The sequence below is a fragment of the Monodelphis domestica genome, chromosome 1, assembly GCF_027887165.1.
Source record: "Monodelphis domestica isolate mMonDom1 chromosome 1, mMonDom1.pri, whole genome shotgun sequence".
In the NCBI taxonomy this organism is placed as follows: domain Eukaryota; kingdom Metazoa; phylum Chordata; class Mammalia; order Didelphimorphia; family Didelphidae; genus Monodelphis; species Monodelphis domestica.
Genome location: NC_077227.1, coordinates 284,399,057 through 284,424,209, shown reverse-complemented (window position 1 = coordinate 284,424,209; position 25,153 = coordinate 284,399,057). Strand labels below are relative to the sequence as shown.

Sequence of the window (25,153 nt, the reverse complement as noted above, 5' to 3'; positions counted from 1 at the left end):
GCTTATACCATTTAAAAAAACAAACAAACTTATCTTCTGTCTTATAATCAATATTATGTATTAGTTTGAGGCAGATGAGTGGTAAGGTAATGGAGATTCCCTATTTGGACCATTTTTGGTGTTGATCTCTTATAGTTTCTCTCTCTTGATCCTTTTGGCCTTGTGGTCTGTCCGTGTGAAAATCATATGCAAGCAAAAATTAGAAGCCCTACAGGGTGTGAAATCTATGAAACAGAAACACACACAATTTTATATATAGCCCTTTAACAAATATGGAAAAAAAAGCAATTATAGCCATCCATATGTTCATTGTAAAATTTAGTTTACTCTCCAGATATCCCTTTTAAACAAACACTGTGGAGAGATTTGGATAAATAAAGATGCTCGACATTTGGAGAGAAGTGTTTCAGCTGTAGGATTTCTTGCCAACACATAGCAAATGCCATTTTCCAAGCCTGGTGTTGTGTGTTCAAAAAAAGAAGGCTCGAAACTGCAGAACTGTGCTTTCCCCAAAAGCCAACCAAACCCTGCTGTGTTGCTCTTTTAGATTGAAAAACGGGTCTTTCCCATCTTCTCCCCTCCCCTCTTGAAGCACTTAAATGATCAGAAAGAGGTGATAGGAATGTAATCACAACAACCCCCATTTCAACCTGCTCTGAGAAAATTAAATCTCAATAGAATCCAAGTGTCAAAACTCCCTCTGAGTTTTCTAATAATGTGGGCTTTTAAATCTTGTATTTGATAAGAGATCTCTAACTGCTTATACAAAGCAGAAAACAGACTATATCACCTAGCTTCCATAACAGGCCAGACCTCAAGGCTGTGGTTCCTTTGGTTGTGTGGGGATCCTACTGAAAGTCATTGAGAAATTGGGCAGGACCACCCCAGCCCCTCAGGTTAAACATTGGATTCAATATATGAGGATGTTTAAATAATATAAATAATTAAGTGATATCTCACTTGGACTATGCTCCATGTGCTATCGACCACAGGGATTTATCAAGAAAACATGTTGGATTTGAGAATCAGTCAATCAATAAGCATTTATTAAAGCTTCTGTTACAGACAAGATGTAAGACATAGAAGTGAATAGAAAGTCGGTCCCAAAGTCAAGAAGGCCAAGGTTCAAGTCCTGCCTCTGGCACTTATCAGTTGGTTGTGTGAGCCCTGGGTAATACCTCATTTCTCCTTATCCCAGACAGCTCTCTTGTAGGGTACAGAGCTGGTAGTAATTTACACTGGAGAGGGGAATTCCTCACTGGCAGACTGAGTCCCACTGAGATTGACTGATTTGTCCAAGGTCATATAGGATCTGAATCAAATCTTCTAACTCCAAATCCATAGAGTCACTACTTACTTCTACAGGAGGACCTTGGGGACAGTGGGTAATATCTGACTATATCATGCCTCCCCCTTCGCAACCACTAGATTGGCATTTTCGAGTTTCCGCTTTGAACATTGTTCCAAATTTCTTTCTAGAATGGTCAATTCACAATTCTGCCAAAGGTGCATAAGTTTGCCTCTCCTCCCACACTACCACTATCATTTTCCTAATTCATCATCTTTATCAATCTAGATGTTTTAATTTGTTTTCTTTTATTATTATTGAATTGGTACATTTTTTCACATTTTTTGATAGCTTCAATTTTTTCCTTTGAGAAATTTCTATTCATGTATTTTTGATCACTTATCTTTCAAGGGAATGGCTCTTGTTTTTATATTTTCTTATTCCCCATATAGCTTAGCTATCAGATTTTAATAGAGAAAAATTTCCCATTTTATTGTTCCCCCTTCTAATTATAGCTACATTGGTTTTATTTGTTCAAAACCTTTTCAACTTTATGCAATCAAAAATGCTCATTTTATCTCCTGTGATTTTCTACTCCTTTGCAGGGGCACTTCCCCCTATACACAGCTGTGAAAGGCATCTTCATCACTCTTGCTTCTCTAATTTATGATATGTCCTTTAAAAGATCTAACTCTGAATCATAGTTTTTTTTACTATCTTTGTAATCCCCAGAAATTAGATTATTAGAGATTCTCTCAGGTTTCTTCTAGGTCTAAATCTTCCGATTACTTCCCAGTCTTTTCTATTTCTAGGCTCACTAGCGTGAAGAATCAAGCTAAGAAGTTCAGTGTCCCTATCTACAGAGTTCAGTGCTCTATGAGCACTAGGGCAGCTTAGACTGGGTCAGCAGGAATAGTACAATTTCTTAAGTAAAAAAAAACATTCTCCTGCAATTTTTAAGCTAATTTCTGGCAGAGAGAACACATCCTATATTTCTATATTTGTAATGAATGTGACTATGCTCTCTCTGGCACAAAACTTTTTTGGGCACAAGATACATCTTTAGTTGTGGATTATTTTGGGCCCAACATAATCTGGTTCTTTGGAGAGTCCAGGTTTATATTCCTTACTCAGCTCCATGTCTGGGGAGAAGCAAAAGCACCAGATCTCTTTATTAGTTAGCTCAGGGAAGCTTTTAAAATCTTCCTATGGAGAAACAAGCCTAAAAATAATCCCCAAAATTGCCTCCAAGGGGTTAGTGATTTTAGCTAGGCTCAGGAAAGTGGAGAGTGCCATGCTGATCCCAGGAGACTGGATATTATAGTAACACACAAGACTGGAGTAGATCCTAACCCCTAGCTTTTTCTATAATCCTTTGAGAAGGCCAAAGTCTTCTATAATCTAATCTAAATAATTTCTACTTTGCAAGATCAAAATGTTAGCAAAGCAATTGATCTTCAGTTACTAGTTTTTCCACATGGTTTTATGATGGTTTATATTAAAGACATTGTTTTTCCAGGAGGAAGGTAGCACCCCAAGTCAGACTTGGGGTCAGTCATCCTCTATTCCACCATGATATCAACAAGCCCCTGTTACTATAAAGGTGAAAATCAATTTCCAGGTCTGGGATTTCTGTTATCCCAATATTTTTAAACACTTCTACTTGAACGTATAAATCTCCACTTTTTAGAGGTATAAAAAGCTAAGCTCAAAGAAGAGTGAATCTAAGTGGAAAATTCTAACTGTAGAGGAGAAAACCAATGTGGCAAGTGTCTAGGAGGCTCTTTTTTCTTGGCCATCCTTGGTCAATGCTTTACACTATTATAGGCTCAATTACTGGTTAATGTGATGCCATGTCATGAAAAGCTGTGAACTGTAGGTAACACTGAAATGATCAAGTTTGTGACATTAAATGCCAGGTTGAGTTCTAAACCCTAATCTTATGATGACTTAGATGATATTTTCTCCCAACTTTAAGCGATTGTCAAAAATCATGAACATGGTAATCATTCCAACAAATTCAAATCACCAAAGGAAAGAGCTTTGGGAGGTGCTTTATCATAAAAACCTGAGGATTACAGGGGTCATCCGAGCCAGTCTGCACTTGAAATCTCTACATACTCCTGACAAGAAGTCTATTCTCTCTACAATATTCCTGACAAGGTTGTATCCTTGGGGAATTGAGAGTATGAATCAGCTTTAAATAGAGTATATCACGCTAACAGTGTTTGAAACTGTGCAAGAGCTTTTGAGTGTAATTATTTATAAATGGAGAGGTGCTCTCTGGGGATCTATCCCTCATCCTTTCTTCCTGAAGGATTTCTGAGTAAACTGCCCCTACATGGAAAGAGGAGGGAGCAACATGACTTTCAGCACACAGCATATGGTTTGATGTGGGCAGCTCGGTAGTACAGTGGGTAAAGCAACAAGTCTAGTGTCATGAAGTCTAGCCTCAGATATTTATTAGCTGTGTGACACAGGAAAGTCATTTCACCTCTTGGTGCCACCATTTCCTCATTTGTAAAATGGGATAATAACATTCTCAACATATATGAAGTGTCTGGCCTGTAGTAGGTGTTATATATTTTTATTATTGGTAGAAAGAAAATATGGACACTTCTAATTTTTGCTTCTCTCCTGAGATCTTTTGAGTATGAGTCTATGACCATACAACATCTACTTATCTTCCTACCCAGAACATCAATGGGATCATGACTCTATATCAAATAGTGTACCTTGTGTTCTATGTTAATAATTTGTGCTGAATAATGTGAAAAGAAATTTGTGTATTCTCCTAGTAAGAAAGTTTACCAGGAGAAATATACATGAATTAAAGAGTTCACTATTCAAGATATATTCTTTTTTTTTAAAAACCCTTAGGGGCATCTAAGGTGGGCTCAGTGGAATCTGGCCTCAGACCCTTCCTGGCTGTGTGACCCTGGGAAACCCTTGCCTTCTGTCTTAGAAATCAATACTGTATGTTGGTTCCAAGGCAGAATGAAGGGTTGGACAATGGGGTTTAAATGACTTATCCTTTTTTCACACAGCTAGGAAGTATCTCAAGGTCAAATTTGAACCCAGGACCTCTCATCTCTAGATCTGACTTCTCTATTTCCTGAGCTACTCAATTGCCCCCTGCAACCCTGTCTTCTTACATGGTGTCTTCAAGTCCCAGCACAGATGCTACTTCTTCCTTGCAGCCTTCCCTGATTTGCCAGACATCAATCATCTCTTCCCTATTAAATCCATTATCATTTTGTTGTTGATTTACCACAACATCTTTATTATAATTATATGTGTATTTGCCTTATCTTCATTACTAGATTGTAAGCTATTTGGGGACAAAGATCATTCTTGTTTAGTTTTGTCGCTCTACCTGTATATGGAAGATGACAAGCATGATATAGTGGATAATGTTGGATTTGGAGTCAGGAGAGATATACACTGAAATCTGGCCTCTGACTCTGATCAGCTAGGTGAGGAATCATGTACCTACAGGGTTCTCTGAGATTCAGTTTCCTCAGGTATAAAATGAGGTTATTTGTGCAATGACGAAGTAAATTTCTCTTGATTAAGTATTGAATGACCTATAAATGTGTCATTTCATTCCAATATTAGATCTTAACTATCAGGCGATAGGGCCTGAGTCAGGCCACCATATTCCCCCATAATTGGTATCAGTGAAAGCAAGAATAAAATGGTCTCATGACTCCTACCATGGTTGGTTGCAGTGGGGAAAGGGCAATTCAAATATTTAGGCTGGGGAAATCAGAATCAACAATTTGGCACTCTGTGACAAGGACTTTTCTAGTGGTTCGTGGAGTGTCCTTTCATTGGAACTGATACAAGTGATTACCTCTGTGGATAGGATAGGGGAATAAAAGGAAGGGTCATGACAGAACAAGGTCTACCATTGCCTTTTTATTGTTAACGGCCAAGGAGAATCTGCATTACTAGCATGATAGAGCTGCAAGTAAGTTGGTCCTGTAATTCAACAGCTAGAGGCAGAACTCTAAGAAATGAAAACAAAGGGGAAGCTGCTAGATCTGGTAATGGGTAAGGGGGAGGAGGAGTCTAACCCAGAGGTTTTACCAGAAAATATGCTGTATTCCATGTTAATTAATATTTGAAAATAAAATTGAGGATGAGACTTGGGACATCTGTGGTAATAAAGTTGCCAGTTCTTTTTTCAAATTATTTCATGCTTCATCATGATTTTCTCCACAAGAGTAGCAGATGGGTAGACTTTAGCCACTAAGGATCTTGCAGGAGGTGGAGCCTACACACTTTGCAAGAGAAGTTCAAGCAGCAACCTGGTGATTCCCTAGAACACTGGATGCTAAGTGCTTAATCTAATGGAGCTTTTGGGAAGATCCTTTCCTCAGGGGAGTTCTCTCAGCTTTGGATGCTCTTGGAAGACTTACTTTTGAAGAACTAGTTAAATGAGCAAGAAGCTTCAGCTAGAGACTGCCATTTTCTCCTTTTGAGGTAGCTAAGACATAGACTTGAGCATAGCTGGCCCAATAATGAAAATGATTCCCATTGCAACTGGTTCTCTCAATGGGAAGAAAGTCTGCAAGGGAGAGAGTAAAATTCCTACACTGGATTTCATAGATTGGATCTATGCTCTCCTCCAATATACATACAGACTGAAGTGCCTTCTGACCAGTCTGTGTTGAGGACAATTAGATCCTATCTTTTGGGAGGAGATTCACCCATAGTGGAGCTTTAGCTATGGCCACATAAGTTAGAGCATATCAACTGGTGAACTCTGGGAGACATGGAAATGGAAAGAGGCAATTGGGACAAATAAGGCTGTCATTGTGCACAAGCTTTAGTTCTTATTCATCTGGGAAGGAGGAACAGAGTACCTTCATTCAACTTCCCTCAGTGTTACCTGAATCCTCCCCCTCTCCCTCATACTGCCACATTCCAGTGGGCACAGAGACCTGAAAGAGGATTCCTTTCCCTGAGGGCACTGATGAATACCACTGCATAGAAAATAATGTTGACTAGGGTCCTAGATCTGATTGTGGACCATGAAGGATGAAGGACAGGAAATCAACTTTGAGAAAATCAAGAATTTAGTCTTTTCAGTCAAGTTTTGGGAAATACAATGAATGGATAGGAAGAACCAAGATGGTTCAAGTCACAATCCAAATTACATTTGACATTCACTTCTCCAGAATTAAAAAAATGGGAGGAGGAATCCTTAGAGATTTATTTGGCACTTGGGTTTTGGAGAACCCACATTCCCCATCTGGATATCCTGATGATTTACCATTTACCAAATAACCTATAACTCCATCTCCTTAGAATGGGGCTAACAAAAGGTTATAAGCCCTAAAAGACTTAACATAGGCCATCCAGCAGTCTTTCTCTCTGGATCCTTATGACTCTGTGGGGCCCACTTTGGTTGTTTTTTGTTTGTTTGTTTTTGAGAGTTCTGTTTATAAATACCAGGCTTAGTGGAGTCTTTGGCAGACACTAACCATTGGATAGACCAAATGACCATTGGTTTCTGGAGTTGAAGCCTCTCCAAAGCAGTTATTTCCCACTTCTGAAAAGCAGGTGCTTATCTGTTACTGTGCTAGTTGCTAGTTAGTGTTACTGCTTTCTACTGAACAGATGATACAGGGTCATACGTCATCTGTTGTAGAGTTATCTATACAAGTTGGGTAGGGGAGGAGAGGCTTCTATAGTTAAATAGAAACGATATGCATTCAAAATTGTTAAGTGCTTGGGTCCCTTAGGTATTAGTATTCTTCAAAAATAGACCTCTGCCAGAGGTCAAGGCTCCCAGCCCTAAAACTCTGCCTCTCCAGCTAACTCAATGGGCCTCCTTCTAGGACCACCTGGATCCTAAGGGACAACATTTTGCTGATTTAATGACAACTTTCCCCACTATGAGAGAGACATAGGCAAGTAGATTTCAGCAACTATTAGGCAAGTAACAGGATGTAGGTTGCTGTCCATTTTAGGAATCTGCTGTTTCATGTGTAGCAGTTTAGAGCTAAAAGGAGCAGGAGGTACTTTTATATAGGGAAAAAATAATTAAATCAACTTATAAAAGATCCAAGGTAGTGCTTCTTTCATAGGTTAAAAGCTTGGTGCCTTTAAAGGGGTGAGAAAAATGGTTTAACAAAAACTGCTAAAATCTGTATATAAAGAAAAATAGTTTTCAGATAAGCTGTAAGCAGTTTTATTATAAAGTAGACAAAATGAACAGTGGCATAAAAATAAAGGATTTAATCACCTAAGGATAATGGTACTTTTCATGAAAACAGTTTGATAATTTAAAGGGGCAGAGAAATAACTTTTTTATTTATTAAAAACCAATAAAGAATTAAAGTACAAAGAAACAATTCTTAGAAGCAGAATGGCAAGAGCTACAGTGGCATTGAGGCCCCTCAGATCAATTTCAGTTAATTGCTTAAGAAGGTAAAATTCACAAAATAAAAAAGCATGTACCTGTTTGTATACTAAAGGGTGATTAAATAAGGGCAGCTAATTTCATAGGGGAGAGTCACTAACTTAAAAAAAAAAAAAACCCTTCCATCTTGGAATCAAATATTGTCTATCAGTTCCAAGCAGAAGAGTGGTAAGGGCTGGTAAGAATGGTAAAAGCAATAGGGGTTAAGTGACTTGCTCAGGGTCACACAGTCAGTGGCCAGAGTTGAACCCTCCCATCTCTGAGTCTTGGCTCTCAATCCACCGAGCCATCTAGTTTCCCTCTAACTTTTTACATTATAAATAAAAAATGAGTAGTCACCAAGTTCAAGAAACCTCTGATTCAATTCACTTAAAAAGCTAAGAATAAAAGCCTGAAGAACCCGCCAAGGAAAGATTTAAGATTGGATGAAGAGAGAGACTGGGTCTCACTGGAGGAGAGCTTCATGCCAGCTATTGCCCTTCATTAATATCTAGAGTTTGAAAGAAGTAAAGCCTCTCAGAGACTTCTTGTTGCTTTCTACCACTTCTTCAAGTTTAAAAAGGAAAAGCAGACGGGAAAGATGGGATTTGCAGCTGTTTGTTGAGAGTTTAGTTTGCTACTAATTGGTCAACATAGCATCCTGGAGTGAATAGCTGGCCGGTTTTGTCTTCATTGCCTAAAACGACACAGTCTGATGAGTTTTGTAGTTCTTGGGCTTAACGGGAACTGCTATCTAAACAAAGAGAATAATACTTTCTCAGAAAAGAATTTTCTTAGTGGAAGAGTGGTGAAAGCCTAGAAGGGCAATAGTTAGCAGAGAAGTGACTTTATGTGTGCACATGATCCTGAATGAAACAATGACATCAAATGCCTAAAATCCCCAGTTGTGAACTACCCTGGGCACGTGGGTTTTCTTCACTCATGTGCTTTCCTTCCAGGTTTCTAAGTATGTTTCCACTCTACTCCTCTTCAGATAGTGAATGCAATGGTGAGAGAGAGTAAGAGAAATTTGTGGGTAGACTATGATGCATTTGTTATTGTTGTATTTGCTTTGATGAGTACCCATGCTATTATTCTTTCTTTTGCTTTGCTGCTAAGTAAATAGGTATGTTTAAGATATCATGAGTGATCAATTTGAAAGTTTGGGTATGTCATGTAAAAGGAAGTGCACCAGTGGGCATTCAAGAGCTCTAATAGTGAGTAGGGGAATCTATTTTCTCTCATGACAGGATTACCCTTAGGATTCTGAGAGTTTGAAGGTAACCATGTAGTTGGGGTCCTTCTCTGGAAATGGTGAGGCCAGGGAGGATTGCAGTCAATAACTCAGTGCAGGGGATGAATAAGCATAAGGTGCAAGAGAGGGGATAAAATGTGGGCGGCTATGACATGAACATGTTACAGTGAGTACTTGGGAAAGAGATCCTGACAAAACTTTCTAGTAGGTCGATCTGCAAAGTTCATAGCTGGTGTGGGAGTGCTTTAAGGGATGGGTTAAATGGAATTCTCATTTACATTGTTTTCCAGATGGTGACCATGAGTCTGGCAAAGTTATATAGTGCCTGAAGAGGTTTGGACAATCACCCTTTGGGGTCAGGACTTCAGAATCAATGAAGGAATTTTTGCTGATGCCTTATACTTCACATACATGGGGCATGACAGCTCCCATCAAAAACATCATTTGCTTTCGGCTGAACTAAAAAATAAGGTTGGAGCTGTTACCAACATAACAGAGTTTGGGTCTATTACCAATTCAGTCCTGGGGACTGTAAAAGGGGTTCCATATGCCCCCTCCAACTAAGGACAAGCCCATCTGAACAACTAATGCCAATCAGTTCACCCCCCTGATCCACATAGTCCTTATCTTATTCTTAACTACCAAAATGAATATTTATAACTCATCTGAGGGTAAGTGGTTTGCCCCTGCTAATTGAATGCTTTATCATCATGGCTATGACTGCCAGGATCACATATCCTGGTCTCCCAGAAGCCATTTCCACAAGATAAACCAATATTACCTTAGAAAGAGAGATCTAGTTTAGTCCATGGGTTTCCCTTCGATCTAGCCTCTAGAAAGATATGTTCTACAAATACTTATTGCCTATAATGCCTTATAATCTAATAGTTATAACCAGCTTTCTCCGATCCTTTTTTATTCTATCTCCAGCACAGAGTTGCCTGGACCTTGAGAGCCATCCTCTCAAGAGATTCCCTATACCCTTGAGAAATAGCTTGGCTTTCCTTCAATTGGCACGTTACCTTTTTTCTATGCTGGTTCTCACAAAGGGCTTATATTGTTGGGAGAAAGCCTTACTTTCTGACAGCCTGAAGAAGGTAAACTGTCACTATGTAACTATAATGAATATATATTTACCTGGAAAAAGGGAATCCCCTAGCTGAGTTGCTGATAATCTTGGGTTCTTAGATAAAGGTGAGGGAGATTTCCCAGTGGGAAAAAGTCAGTAGGGACAGAAAATTGGTATTCTTCCAATGAAACTACCAAGGAAGAGGGTGTTGGTGGGTCAGATATCATGGAGGTGTGGTACAGGTCAAGTATTGATAATACTGACAAGCAGGATGAATGGAATTTTTTGTTCAGTTGTTTCAGTCATGTCCAACTCTCTATGATCCTATTTGGGTTTTTCTTGGTAAAGATACTGGAGGGGTTTGCCATTTCCTCTCTAGCTCATTTTACAGATGAGGAAACTGAGGTAAACATGGTGACTTAAGTGACTTGTCCAGATCACATAGCCAATAAGAATCTGAGGCTAGATTTGAATTCAAGAAGATAAGTCTTCTTGACTTTGGGGACATCACTCTATTCACCTAGCTGCCCAAGTAGAACAAAAGAGGGTAATGAATGACCTTTTAGCTACCTAATTATAGGTAACTGATCTGTGGTAATGAATTGATGACCATGCCAGAAATATCAGGGGATGCCCTGATGTTCTTGTTGAGGCTTTGGTTCATTGCCACCACCTTCAATCAGGACCCATAGTGAATTGCAAAGATTTTGCATCATTCAACAAATGGACCAGATTGATGAGATCTAGAATGAGTTCCCTTTGGAGGCAGGAAGAAGAAACCTAGGGATTTTCAGTCTTCATACATCTTTGGAGGGGTGGGAATAGGGTTGTAAATTATTTATTTTGTTTTAAAATTTGGGATATACCCCCTCACTCCCCTTCCTTTTTTTCCTTCAGTCCTCATACGTGTTCAGGTACCTCTTATCCATTGGATTGTGGTTGTCTAATAAATGTCCTAAAACTATGTAGATAGTGGAAAGTTCTTAGAACATTGGTGTCAAACTCAAATAGAGAAGAGTCATTATGTTGTACATAGGAATCTCTATGGGGTGGCAAATTAACTTGGAAAGCCACATACATTATCTATGAATTTCATCTATTAATTTTGTTAGGCTATTTTATTTATTTTGTTAAAGATTTCCCAATTTAATTTTAATATTGTTTGGGAGCACTCAGGAGTATTTCTAGTAGAGGAGTGTTTGATACCACTGAGGCAGAAAACCTTTAGAGACTTTCCATCAAGGGACAGAGTGTGGTAGGACCAATATTTAGCAAGCTTTGAATCCTACACCCATCTCCTATTTGCTATGTGATTCTAGCTTAGTCAAGGAAACCATCTAAGGCTCAGTCTACAGTTGCTAGTGAAAGAATTTCCTGGTAGTGTCATACAGTATTGCTGTAGCTTTATGGTCACCTAAGCCCTTCAGACTTGGTAGACATTCTAAGGCTGGATGAGTAAATATATCCTGCTTAACAAAGCCCTTTTTATGTGCCATATCTCTGTAATCTAAACACTCTTATTTTTGTTCAATTTGCTTTTCATGTTGTGGCTAAAGAAACTTTTTTTTTTGAATTGCTGAATGACCTACATGGGTCTCATTTCATTCCCATATTGGACCTAAAATATCATAGGAGTGGCTCAGCACCATCTTGATTGATTTTCAGTTTATTATGGATCATTTTATTTTATTTGGCTTATTCATCCCAAATGCTCTACTCTGTCAAGCTCCTTTTGAACCCTGATTTTATTATCCAATGTGCCAGTTATCCCTCCCAGTTTTGGGACATTTGAAAATTTTATGAGCATACCATTTTTGCTTTGATCTAAGATACTCATAAAAATGTTCAACAGTACAAGGCCAACCACAGATCCCTGTGGGACACCATTGGAAACCTCCTGCCGCTTTGACATTTAACTATTAATAATTACTCTGAGTTCAGACAGCCAACTTACTTCTGAACTTATCTAATTATAGTCATATCTAATCTATAATTCTCCACATGAATAAAAATATATATTAGAAATTCTTCTCGACTACTAGTTTAGAAATCTCATGACTTGTAAATGAAGTTTGTCTTGCATGGTCTATTCTTGATGAAGCCACGATGGGTTTTTCTATTCATAGCTTCTCTTTTATATATTTACCAATCATTTCCTTTGTCAAATACATAAAATAATTTTAACTTTTGGCTAAACAGAATTTGAAGATTTGGGGGCAGAAGAATGATGGCATTCTAGAAGGGAGACACTGATTTCGGAAGATCTATCTGGTCGATTTCTGTGAATTGTGCCTGAAGGGGGCAGCAGTGAGCAGATTACTGCCATGGCCCAGGGAGGAGATATTCTAGGCATTCTGGGTAAACCTGGTAAACACAACAGGAAAGGAAAGGACAGGTGTCCAATCTAGATGCCCATTCTAAAGTTCTCTTCTTTCAACAAGAACTGCTTTGGGAAATAATAAGCAAGCATCTATTCAAACTTGTTAGAGGTTCCCTTTATTGGGAAAAATAGTTTTCGAAATGATAAGCTTGTAGGGTCTGGTCTGCTCAGGGTCATCCAGTCATCTATCTATCTTCTCTGTCAGAATTGTTTAAATCATAGCAGGCAGCAGATTACCTGAACTATAATTCAAAGCATACCAGGATAAGGAGACCGTAAATCTTTTTGGCTATTCGTTTCACACTTTGACACTACTCTTTTAGGAAATTCTCAAGCATAATTATAAATTCTTAGTGCTGTAGCTAATCCTCTAATGGTGACCTCAGTAGAAAAGCTCATTACTCTTCTTTGCCTGGTAATCCTTTATATATGTTTCCATCTTAGAATCGATGTTGCAAGGCAAAAGAGAGGTAAAGGCTAGGCAATGGAGGTTAAGTGACTTGTCCAGGGTTCACACAGCTAGAAAGTGTTTGAGGTCAAATTTGAACCCAGGACACCTCATGTCTCCAGGCATGGCTCTTAATCCATTGAACTATCTAGCTTGCCCCACCCTCCTTAATATTCTTAAAGGCAGTTTTGCTTGCCTTGCAGCCTTCTTTTCTGGATCCTTTTTGTTGTTGTTGTTGTTGTTGTTGTTGTTCAGGTAATTTAACCATTTTCAATGATTTCTCTACACCTTTATCTAATTTTCTTCTTCTTATTTCTAATGTCCAAATGTCACTTCTAGAGCCAGATGTGCTGACTATATAACAGATTGACTATTGCATGTTTTTGGTATTTGATATTTTAGTTCCCTCTCTGCTTCTGGATTCTGTGGGATGAACTTGTGGGAGGAGAGGGAAAAGAGAAAAGCACTGGATTGAGTAAAACGAAGGAAATTGAGTAGGTGATTTGGAGACATTTGGATTAGTGAAGTAGGTTAGTAGCTGAATTTGGGGAGAAAAAATTTGGACACATTTGGAGGAAATGGAGAGAAAATCGAAAGGAACCCCCCCCCCCAATCCTAGATATTAGTTTAGATTATACTTCTGGTTTGAAAGAGGAGTAGGATCCAGAACAATTAAGGAGGATAAAGGTAAGAATTAGGAAGATGAACCTGGAAAGAGAGAATCAAGAAAAGTATAGTGAAGATACCCAGATAAGACAAGGCAGAGTAAATTTTAAAAAGGTAAATGGACAAATTAGAGGGTTGAGCAAAATAAAATGGTGAATTAATGAGGAGGGTCAATCAGTTAAACTGTCAGGAGTCTGATTTGAGTCTGAAAGGGAGGTGGATATGGCTAATTTTGTTGCTGATATTAACAACAGTAATAACAGCTAGCATTTATATAATGTTTCAAGATTTGTAAAGGTTGTCTCATTTAATCCTCACAACAACCTGGAGATAGGTGCTATTATTATCTGTATTTTACAGATGAGAAAACTTGGGTGGACAGAAATTAAGTGACTTGACCAGGATAATATAACTAATGTTTGATCTGGATTTGAACTCACATCTTCTTGTTTTCCAGGTCCAGAACTCTCTCCACTAGCCACCTTGTCAGTTTGTCAAGTTATTAAGTGGTAATGACCGTATGTAAAAAATTTGATGGTTCTTAAAGGTGAGTAGTTTAAAAGGACAAGGCTGAAAAACTCAAATATTATGTTTGGAGAGCAGGGGAAAAATTTTTAAATCCCTACCTTCTGTCTTAGAATCAATACTGGGTATTACAGAGAAAATAGGAATTGACTGGATAATCCCTAACCCTACAAGCTTATCATTTCAAAGGCAATTTTCTTGAATAAAGATAAAATTTAAAAGATTCAAACAGAGGTTTGCTGATTATTTTTCCAGCCAGTCCTTGCTGAAGAAGAGAACTCTGGAATGGACATTTACATTTCACATTTGTCTTTTACTTTCTGCCTTAGAATCTACCTAGATAGCATCCCATGGCAGAAGAGCAGTAAGGGCTAGGCAACTGGGGTTAAGCCACTTGCCCAGGGTCACACAGCAAAGGAGTGTCTGAGGCCAGATTTAAACCCAGGACCTCACCTCCTTCTCCAGGACTGACTGACTATCCACCGAACCACCTAGTTGCCCTGAGCAAAAGAAATTGTACAATGATTGGTACCGAATGTGCAATATTTGTATTTCTGTGGCAGCTAAGTGACCACATTGTACAAAGTGTCAGTTTATTTGCCTTCCGGAGGAGGCGAAGGGTTATTGAAGATTCTCTAGGCTATTAGGGAGAAGGAAGTTTCCAAAAGGAAAAAGAAGAGACACTTTAATTGATTTTTTTTAAAAGACTAAGAGAGATTTGAGGTGGAGAAGAGATCTGACCCTTGTCACAGTGTTGGAGGGTGGGAGAAGGGAAAAGACAGCTGTACAATTAGTGATAAAAATAGATTTGAGGCTCTTCCTGAAAGGGGTCGGGGTGGGGGTGGGGGGGCAGCTGGATTCTCAGCTGATTGTCTTTCCAGAGAATAGTGTTGAGCCATAGAGGTAGTCAGCTCCTCAGGGGAAGAGAAGAGGAGTAGTAGTTAGTCATTCCTTTCACTCAAGTATCGAGGCAGCTAATTATGACCTGATCAATAGAGAAGTCTGTCTGGCCTCTTCAGACATATATCTAAAATATAACAGAAAATCTCCCCAACACTTTACCAAAATCAATTATATATATATATATGTATGTATGTATGTATGTATGTATATGCATATATATACACTTCTAGAGATTGATATGGGTCAGAGAAAAGAGGCTGAGGGCAAGTTTACAATTTTCAAATATATTTGAAGGATTCTCAAAAGGGGGCAGTGATGAGCTATTTTTAATTTCCACTGAGGTCACAATGAGAAGATTTAGAACAGGCCCAAAGAATGAAAAGTATAAGAGAGAGGAGGCAGAAATAGTGAAATGGTTAACCAAAAAAGGTTTAAAGTCTCCTTATCCTGAGAAAGAATTATATTTTAATTTAATTATAGTTTAATTATAGTTCAGGTTCTCTTCTGTAGGGGATGACTTACAAGTTTAGTTTGCCTAAAAACAGGATGATGACCTCTAGCAGGCCCTATTAAATAAATGTATACATTTAGAAATTATGTTCCCCAACAAAGGATTTTTTTTAAGGGTTCAAATGGAGATTTGCTATTTATTTTTTCACATCAGTTCTTGATGAAGAAGAGACCAAGGTGAATTTAGAATTAATCAAGATTTTATATCTCTGTTAGTCAGTCAAGGAACTAGCTAAAGGCAAGGGCTTGAAAGGATAACAAAAACAGTTTTTTGCCCTCAAGGAGTTTACATTCTAATGGGGGAAGTTTGTTGTTCAGCCTTTTTTTTTTTAGTGATGTCTGACTTCTTCATGATCCCCATTTAGGGTTTTCTTGGCAAAGAGATGAGAGTGGTTTGTCATTTCCTTCTCCAGTTTATTTTACAAGTGAGAAAACTGAGGCAAAGGGTTAAGTGACTTGCTCAAGGTCATACAACTAATGAGTGTTTGAGACTAGATTTAAACTCAGAAAGTCTTCCTCACTCTAGTCTTGGTGCTCTTGAAAGTTACCCATACAAAATACACACAGAGCATATGGAACATAATCTTAAAGGGAAAGGACATTGAAGCTGGTGAGACCAGGAAAAGCCTTTGGTAAACGGTAGTAGTTGAATTGAGTTTTGGAAGAAGCCAGAGTTTCTAAGAGATAGAAATGAGGAAGGAAAGAATTTCAGACATTAGAGAGAGTCAATGCAAAGTGGAGTATCTTGTGTGAGTAACAGCTGATTGGCAAGTATAGCTGGATCTTAGAGTTGTGAATGGGTAGTAAATTATCAGAAGACTGGAGAGACAGAAATTTTGTAAAATTGTGTAAAGTTTTGATTAAATGATAAGCAAGACATTTATATTTTGATTTTATAAGTCCCAGAAAGTCACTGAAGTTTATTGAGTTGGAGTGGAAATGTGACATGGTCAGGCTTGTATTTAAGGAAAATCACTTTGATAGTTGAAAAGATGATGGACTAGAGTGGACTGACAGTGGAAGCTGGGAGAAAAAATCGTAAGGGTATTGGAAAAGTCCAAGTGACTGGATATTAGGGCCTGAACTAGAGTTACAGATGTATGAGCAAGAGTTAGGGGGATGTAAATGAAAGATGTGAAAGTAGAAATGACAAATATGTGCTATGAATCAGAGTAAGGAATCAAAGGATGACACTGAGGTTTGTGAGCATGGCTGGATAGTACAAGGGAAGGTGGGGGAAGAGGTAGGGTTTTGGGAAAAAGATAATGAATTTTATATGCCTAAAGGACATCCTATTTATTTTGAGATGTCCAATAGGCAGTTGGTAAAATAGGACTGTATCTCAGGGGAGGGACCAGGGCAGGATATATAGATCTGGGTCTCCCCTGCATGGAGATAGTGAGATCATTAATTAAGCAAATATAGAGGAAAAATATTAGGGCCCCAGGACAGAATGGGCATCCAAACTTAGTGAACATAATATGAATGAAGATGCAACAAATGATTCTAAGGATTAATCAGACAGGTTTGAATGAGATGAACCAAAAGAGTTCAGGGTCACAAAAACCTAGGAGAGAGTATCTAGGAGATGATCAACAAAGTCAAATGCTTGAGATATGTCAAGGATGAGAAATGAAACAGCCCTAATAGGTTTGGCATTTAAGAGATCATTGGTAATGTTGAAGAGAGCAATTTCAGTTGAATGATGAGGTTGGAAGTCATATTGCAAAGGATTTAGAAGAGATGCAGAGGAGAGAAAATGGAGGCACGAGGTTGTTTGTTTTTTTGTTTTTTATTTTAGCCGAGAAAGGGAGGAACAATCTGGGACAATAACCAAGGGTAGACAGTTGGATCAAATGAGGGTTTAAAGATAGGGCAGAACTGAGTGTGCTTTTACTAGTTCTGTATCCCAAAGAGATAAAAAATGGGAATAGAAAGGTTTGTACAAAAATATTTATAGCTGCATTTTTTGTGGTGGCAAAAAATTGGAAACTGAGGGGATGTCCCTCAATTGGGATGAACAAATTGTGGTATCTGATGGTGATGGAACACTATTGTGCTATAAGAAATGAGCTGGAAGGATCTACATGAACTGATGTGTAGTGAAACCAAGAAAACACTGAACTGAAACACTGTGGGACAATCAAATGTAATAGACTTTGCTACTAACAGCAATTCAATGATCCAGGACAGTTCTGAGGGACATATGAAAATAATGCTATCCACATCTAGAGAAAGAACTGTGGGAGTAGAAACACAGAAGAAAACATATGATTTATCATTTGTCTATATGGGTATATGATTTGGGGTTTGGGTTTTAAAAGATTATTACAAAAATGAATAATATGGAAATAGGATTTGAGTGATAATACATGTAAAACCCAGTGGAATTGCTTGTCAACTATGGGAGGGGGGAAGAGAGGGAGACAATATGAATCATATAACCTTGGGAAACATGTGTAGATTTGTTACTATAATAAAATAAAGAAAATTAAAAAAAACTGAGTGTGTTTATAGGCAGCTGTGAAGGAGCTAGTAGAGAGGGAGAGATTGAAGATGGGAGAGAGAGAAGAGATGACAGTGGTGGTAATCTGCTTGGGAAGATGGGATGGAAGGTATCAAGGGCATATATAAAGGGTTTGGCCACCTCTTCATTTGAGTCTATAGGGATGGAGGGAATAGTTGGAGGATATTCTAAGGGATATCAAATAAGGAAAAGAGGAAGCTTTCAGTGAATGGACTTGGATTATTTTCTGTGAAGTGGAGGTTCTCAGTTATCATTTCCCTTCCATTCCCATTGCTATCATCCTATAGTTTAGGCCTATATCATCTCATGCTTGGACTACTATATATATATATATTTTTTTTTTCTTTTGGACTACTATATTTTAACTGATGACCTTTCCACTTGCCTACCTCCCTACCCCCATTTCATTGGGCATATGTACATGTGCACACACACACACACACACATAGACACTACTGGCAGATAGATTTCCTTAAATCAGTATTTTCATTATGTAATTTTATCTCATTCCTGTTCATTTGGCAAAAAGATAAAGTCCAAACTCTTTAGAATGGCATTCAAAGGAATGTAATAAGTATTTATTAAGTTTCTACACTTTACAAATATTATCTCACTTGATTCTTACAGCAACCCCTTTATAGCTAATTTTACAGTTGAGGAAACTGAGGCAGATGAGAGATTAAGTTACAAGGACCAGTGTTCTATCCACTGGACTATCTGGTTGCCTCTAGGTTTCCAACCATCTAATTGAAATTTTCTCCCACTGTTTCTTACAATAGGTCGTTGCTGGGGCAGCTAGGTGACTCAGGTGGATAGAAAGTCACTCAGGTGACTAGGTGACTAGTGGATAGAAAGCCCAGTCTGGAGATAAGAGGTCCTGGGTTCACATGTGACCTTAGATACTTCCTGGCTGTGTGAATGAGCAAATCACTTATCCCTAGTTGTCTAACTCATTGGAAATGATATTTAGTATTGATTCTAAGTGTTTTAAAGGGAAAAAAGGTCTATGCCCCAGATAGCCTAATCTACTCACTCTTTCTCCTAAATATACTCTGTCATTTCACCACTGCTCATATCATTCTGTATATGTGGAATTCCACACTTTTCTTAACTATCTGAATTCTATCCATTCTTCAAAGCCCAGATCCTGTTTCACTTGTTTCTTGACGACTTCTCTGGCTATTCCTATAACGTTTTTTATTTGTTCCTATAGAATCTGTATCTATTTGGTTTTTAGCCCTGTCTTTGCTCGGCTGCCTTATCATGAATGTGACATATATGTGACACATTTCCCCAGGGTTGACTCTGGTTAAATCAGTCCAACAATTTGACTAGCATCCAAAAATATCTTGGTCATATATTAACAGACTCCAGTGTGTGCATCTCTTGGATCCTAGCCAGCCAGCCCCTATTCATGCTGCCAACGTGGTTTAAAAAAGGAAAGACTTCCATAAACACACAAGAATGTGTCTGACAGTTGAGGCTAAGCACTTTTAGGCCAGGGTCACCAGGGCAGCTATTTTTTAACTTACTATACTCTGTATCAATTACCATGAGGTGAAAAAAAATGTCTTACCTTGCTGTTGGAACATCAGCATGGTCTGTGGGGATGAGTGAACAGGCAGGGAACGAGTCCTTTGGACTGAGCTGTGAGTTCGACTTGGCATGCTGTTGCTGCCTCCGGGGTTGGCAAACCAAAGATTCTAGGGGGAAAAAGAGTGTACACTTGTGTATTGGAACATATGACATGTACAATTTTAGAAAGACACACATACACATACATACACATCACATACATATACCAAATGCCAGAGTTCAGGCAGGAAGCTAATGTTAAATTCTGGAGATATGCTTCCAGGTCTATCTGTGGTATCTTCTCTATTTATAGCCAGCCAGAGCTTGTCCTGGTGTTTGGAGGGGTTTATAACTTCCATTTGCTTTCTTTTTGGCTCCCCTAGACTTCTCTGTAAGGCATGACTTTATTAGGGAGCTCTTTTCTCTCTGACTCCTCTCTATTCTCTTTTCTTGCTTTCTTAAATCATAGGTAAGATCAGGAAATATGTATGGCAGAGAGTTCTCTCTACTTTTGGGTTTGGTTTTGAAATTCTCTGCTTTTTGTTTTTTTAAAGAAAGGAGCCAGAAAATCTCATTAGATGAAGAAAATAATAACTGTTCCACACTAAGCTGGCATGTTTAAAATGACTTGGATTTCCTTAGCAGCAAATTCTCTTTGAATGAGTCAGAGAATGAGGAAAGTCTGGAAAGTGACATGTGGTGCATCTAATGTCTCTTTTTTTGGTGATTCAATTTGGCTTACGCTGCCCTCAGTACATTTTGCTCATTTTAAATTCCTCCATTAACCTTTTGGGCTTGACAAATTAAAACACAGTATTGTTCACCAAAGTTCCCTTTAGGATACCCCAACATAAAGGCACTAATTAGGCACAAAATGATACTGATCTCACTTTCCTACTCCAGAGACTGAAAGTATAGAGGGGAAGTTGTTAATTTATGGAGCAGTGATGGGATAGGAGAGAACTCATTCTAATCTGTGCTTAGAATTTGTACATACACACACACACAAATATACACACATGTGTGCTGAGTGGGCTGAGAAGTGAACACTCTGTGTTGATCTCTAAGATACCCTTTTGTCAAAAGGCCTAGTTATTCTGCATGTTCTCTACAATGGGGCAAAGAATATTTAGTTCCACCTTAAATATCACAGAATATAACCCACAGGTTAAGTGGTGTGCTGATAAATGCTTAACAACTGATTCTCCAGGAAAAAAAATATAAACATTCTTTCAAGCTTAATCTGCAATTTTGCCATTTTCTCTATCACTTTCCTAAATCTGGATAATCAGTCCTGATTTCCAAGGTGGAGATATGTTGAAAATTTCATGATGAACTGGTTCTAGCACCCTCTCTATCTATAGGTGTGTGTGAATTGGTCAGGGCAAAAAAAAAAGGTGAGTTTTACACTTTTTCATAAAGGCCCCACCTCAAATGTGAGAGCATTCTAGGTAAGGCTACTTTTAGGAAGGAAGCTGAGCAAAGTCTCCTGACCTTCCCTAGGGACTGGTCATTGCTGACCCCCCTCCTCCTTATGTTTGAAAAATACAAAAAGGGACAGGCTACTCCACAGGTCACTGGGAAAAGCTCTCTGGACCGATGGGAATGTCCCAAACTCTATGGGGAAGGAGCTCTTATTCTTCTAGAATCTGTTTCTGAAGTTGGTAAGTTCTTCCCACTCTAGCAGGGCTCTAGCCTCAGAAAAGCCGAGAAAGCCTAAAGCATAACACACCTGTCTTCCTTGTTTTAGGATGGTGGGATTAGTTGCCGCACTACGCTGAGTAGAGCTGATGAACCCGCTGGTACCCAACAGGCCAAGTCGGGCTGACGGAAGATTCCTCGAAGGGATCTGGTACTGGCGTGGGTTCCTCCTGCCCATGCCGCCACCTACAGAGCCTGCTGTTGGTAAGGAGTTTGACTGCCCAAAACCTCGACTGTCACAAAATGAAAGGAAAACCAGAAGAAAATGAGACATTTCAGACCCCTTTCCCACAATTTCAATTTTCCCTTTGTTCTCTTCTTCCCATCCTCCTCCAGTGAGAACCAGTATCAGGCAATCATCCTATTCTATTCATCTCGAGAATACTGGGAGGGCTCTTTGTCCAGAAATCAATCTGACCTCTAGACACTATGATAAGACCAAATCTGGTTCTGACAGCTTCTCTTTTACTTTTTTAACGCTAAAGATCTCATTCTTTCTCTAGTGAACACAATTGGATTCTATGTGGTTACATAGCAGTGAGCAATGTTTTAGGAACCAGCACATTCTTTCCAAGAAGTGTCAGCTTTCATATTCAATAGTTTAAATCAAAATGCTTTATCTCAGACTGCCACAAGATGGAACAGATTTGCTTTCTTTAGCTATCTATACAAGATAGGCATGTACTATTTCTGAAGAAACATCTAGAGTTGGGATTGAGACAGTTTAACAAGTTAAGAATGAAGTGAGACTATGACACTGTAATTTGCCAAGGATATTTCGTTACAGAAGGAAGAAAGCCCAAGTTATCACCACAACTGATGTCTGAAGCTATATCTTTATTCCCCAGAATTTAGGTTTCCTTGGGAGAAAGAAACATAAACTATGCCCCGAAACTGGTAAAATTGTTACAGCTCATTTCCTGGCTCAATAGTTTCCCTTTCTAGGGTGTTCATGATGAGGAAAAGGAAAAGGAAAAGGAAAAAAAGGAAAATAAATATCCCTATTATTTTCACAAGCATCTCTTCTATATATTCCCTTCTCTTCAATTGCCACCCTTGGTCCAGGCTTGCATCAGTTCAAACAAAGCATCCTGGTTGGTCTCCCTGCTTAAGTTCATCTTCCCGCTTAGCTGCCAAAATGATCTTCCTAAGTTGTGATATTACTCAATAAACCCATGTCTCCCAAATACCTCCAACATCAAATATCGATCTATTGGTTTTTAAAGCCCTTCCTAACCTTTCCAGTCTTTTTTACATTTTACTCTTCTATCCATGTACTACTCTAAGACCCAGTGACACTGTCTTTCTTGCCCTTTTTCCCAAACGAAAGTTCATCTCCCAAATCCTTGCTTTTTTCACTGGCTTTCTACCATATCTAGAATGCATTTTTCTCTTGGATTTCTTATTTTCCTTTAAGATTTAGCTCATTCCCATATTCTGAAAGAGGTTTTGTCCTGTTTTCTCCCTACTGCCTTCACCCAGTGCTTTCCTTCTGAGATATCCTTTCATTTATACTATATATGTATTCATGTATATATACATAACATAAAATCTTGTATGCAATATAATTATTTCCATGTTGTCCCTCCTTGCCCTATACCACCAAACTCCTATTGGAATGTGAGCTCTTAGAACAAGGACTGTTTTTGCCTTTCTCTGCAGCTCCAGTGCTTAGTATAATGCTTGGTACACAGTAGGTGCTTAAATGCTTATTGATTGACTGACTATTCCACACTCAGAAGCCTATGTAAGAGAGTGAGAAGGAAGGAGGTTTCTGGTTTCTCTGGACTGCTTAGTCTTTTTCTTTTTTCTTTGGTTTCTTAATTGGTCAGTTGGTAGATGATTTGACTTCATTTACACTCCCTGTTGAAAGTCCTTTTCTAGCTACAGAGAGACTGAACTAGAAAGAATAATTGCATAGAATGGAGGTGACAGATTTTAAGTTGACAGCCAAGTTAGCAAATGGATGCCCTGGATCAAATGTTCAAATAGGCAGAGCCTGAGATTTACCATCATGGGCAATTGACTTGATCATTACTATTATGGGGCATTTGTATCTGACTTAAACAATTAGGCTGTCTATAGAGAAGGGGCCAGCTAGGTTAGGCTCAGTGGATAGAGATGGGAAGTCCAGGGTTCAAATGTGACCTCAGGCACTTCTAAACTGTGTAACCTTGGGCAAATCACTTATCCTCTATTGCCTAGTCCTTACCACTTTTCTGTCTTGAAACTGAAAGAGAGAGAGGATTGAAAAAAAGAAAAGTGATAGAAACAGGGTTTTCTTCCTCATTTCCTTTTTTTTTGCATCTCTGCTTTTCTCAATAACTTTCTAAAGATAATTAACTAGATTCCATATCAAAATTAATAAGATAAAATATCCTAATAATTATTAATAGGAATCCATTACTATGGAATCTACTGTAATTCAGGGAGAAGCTGTGATAAAAGTTCATATTTTCACTATAAAAAGGTAAATTCTGAAGCAAATTAATAGAGGGAAAATTTTAAGGAGAAGTATTTGAACTACTTGTAAGAAATTTTTCAGTGCATAAGCAGCATTTATTTGAAGAGAAATCACATAATATGAGAACTAGAAGGCACCTCTAAGACCATCTAGTCCTACTTGTATGTATTAGGTCCCCTAAAACAGTCATTGACCATTTCCTTCATTTAGAAAACCTTCAGTGAGGAGAAACTCATTACCTTCTGAATCAGCCCATTTCCTACTTTGAGTCCAAATACACCTATCTGAAACTTCCACCCATTGCTTCCAGTTCTACCTTCTTAGGATAAACAGAAAAAAAACCTCATTAATCTTTCATATGACAGTTCTTTAAACACTCTAAGAGTTTCTTCCCTATCTTTTCTTCTTCAGACTGAACATCTCCAAATCTTTCAACTTATCCTTGTATAGCCTGACTTAAAGGCACTTGACCAGTGTGGTTGTTTTCTTCTAGGATGCTCTCTGGCTTAGCAATGTCCTTCTTGATATATGTTTTAAAGACAGCAACAATTAATTTCTGATATTATTACTATGCAAAATCAGATTTTGATGATCAGTATTTTCTTTTCTCCACAAGTATCTCTTCATCCTCAATAATTCAAGGCCATCATAGATGGTTTTCAATTCATCCTCTCTGAATTTTCCGTAATTGAGCTTCAAAGGGCAATATTTGCTAGGTTGAATCAAATTCAGTTGCTGAAGAAGTTATAATAAAATTCATGTTTGACAACATTTTATTACTTTAGTTCTATTAATGCTAGTATTGACCTAGAAAATAATAAAACTGAAATTCTTTAAATAACTAAGGTTATTTTTCTAACCCAAACTAACTTTTTCTCCTTCCATTTAGAATAAAGTAGTTGGGTTTTTACTATTTGAATTGATATACTGTATATAAATGTATGCAAAAGATTCCACAATCATTGTCAAGACATTACGGGTGTGTGTGTTTTTACGTGTGTGTATAAAATCTTCCTCTTGTTGTTCCAACATTTTGTATTCCAACAAATGGGGAGGGGTTTTATCATACTGAAAGTTTAATGAATCAATAGTTGTACTTCTTTTTTTGGCAAATAAAAACTAATTTAATCTTAAGTCTGCATTAAAAAAGACAGTGTCCAAAATGGGGAAGATAATAGGACTCTTAAAAAAACACTTCCTTAATTAGGAGACCAATATTTTAAAACTTTCTAGTCCTTCGGAAAAAAAAGCAGGATTTATCCAATACAATGAATCCATATAATGTTCTATAAATGCTTATGTCAACACCACTTTGGATAGTCTACTTTAGTAGATAAGAGGTTTACTTCACCTTTGCCAAAAGAAAAGCCTTAGAAAAACTAGTGTGATTCTTTCTTTTCCCTTAAGATCTTACGTTGGTTATTGTCAAA

At 38.2% G+C, this 25,153-nt stretch overlaps 1 protein-coding gene across 9 annotated transcripts in view; it reads right to left on the bottom strand.

The window, feature by feature from the left end:
• SAMD4A (sterile alpha motif domain containing 4A) overlaps positions 1-25,153 on the bottom strand; it is a 315,178-nt gene that overhangs the window by 9,618 nt on the left and 280,407 nt on the right. For 8 of the 9 annotated variants that reach the window (XM_001370362.4, XM_001370394.4, XM_056810968.1 and 5 more), the window contains 2 exons: positions 21,291-21,492; positions 19,560-19,686 (listed from right to left, as the gene is read on the bottom strand). In XM_001370362.4, coding sequence (XP_001370399.1) covers positions 19,560-19,686; positions 21,291-21,492 — 329 coding nt within the window. Of the gene's footprint in view, positions 1-8,064; positions 8,455-19,559; positions 19,687-21,290; positions 21,493-25,153 lie in introns of those variants that run through there. The other variant, XM_007473144.3, reaches the window with a different exon arrangement.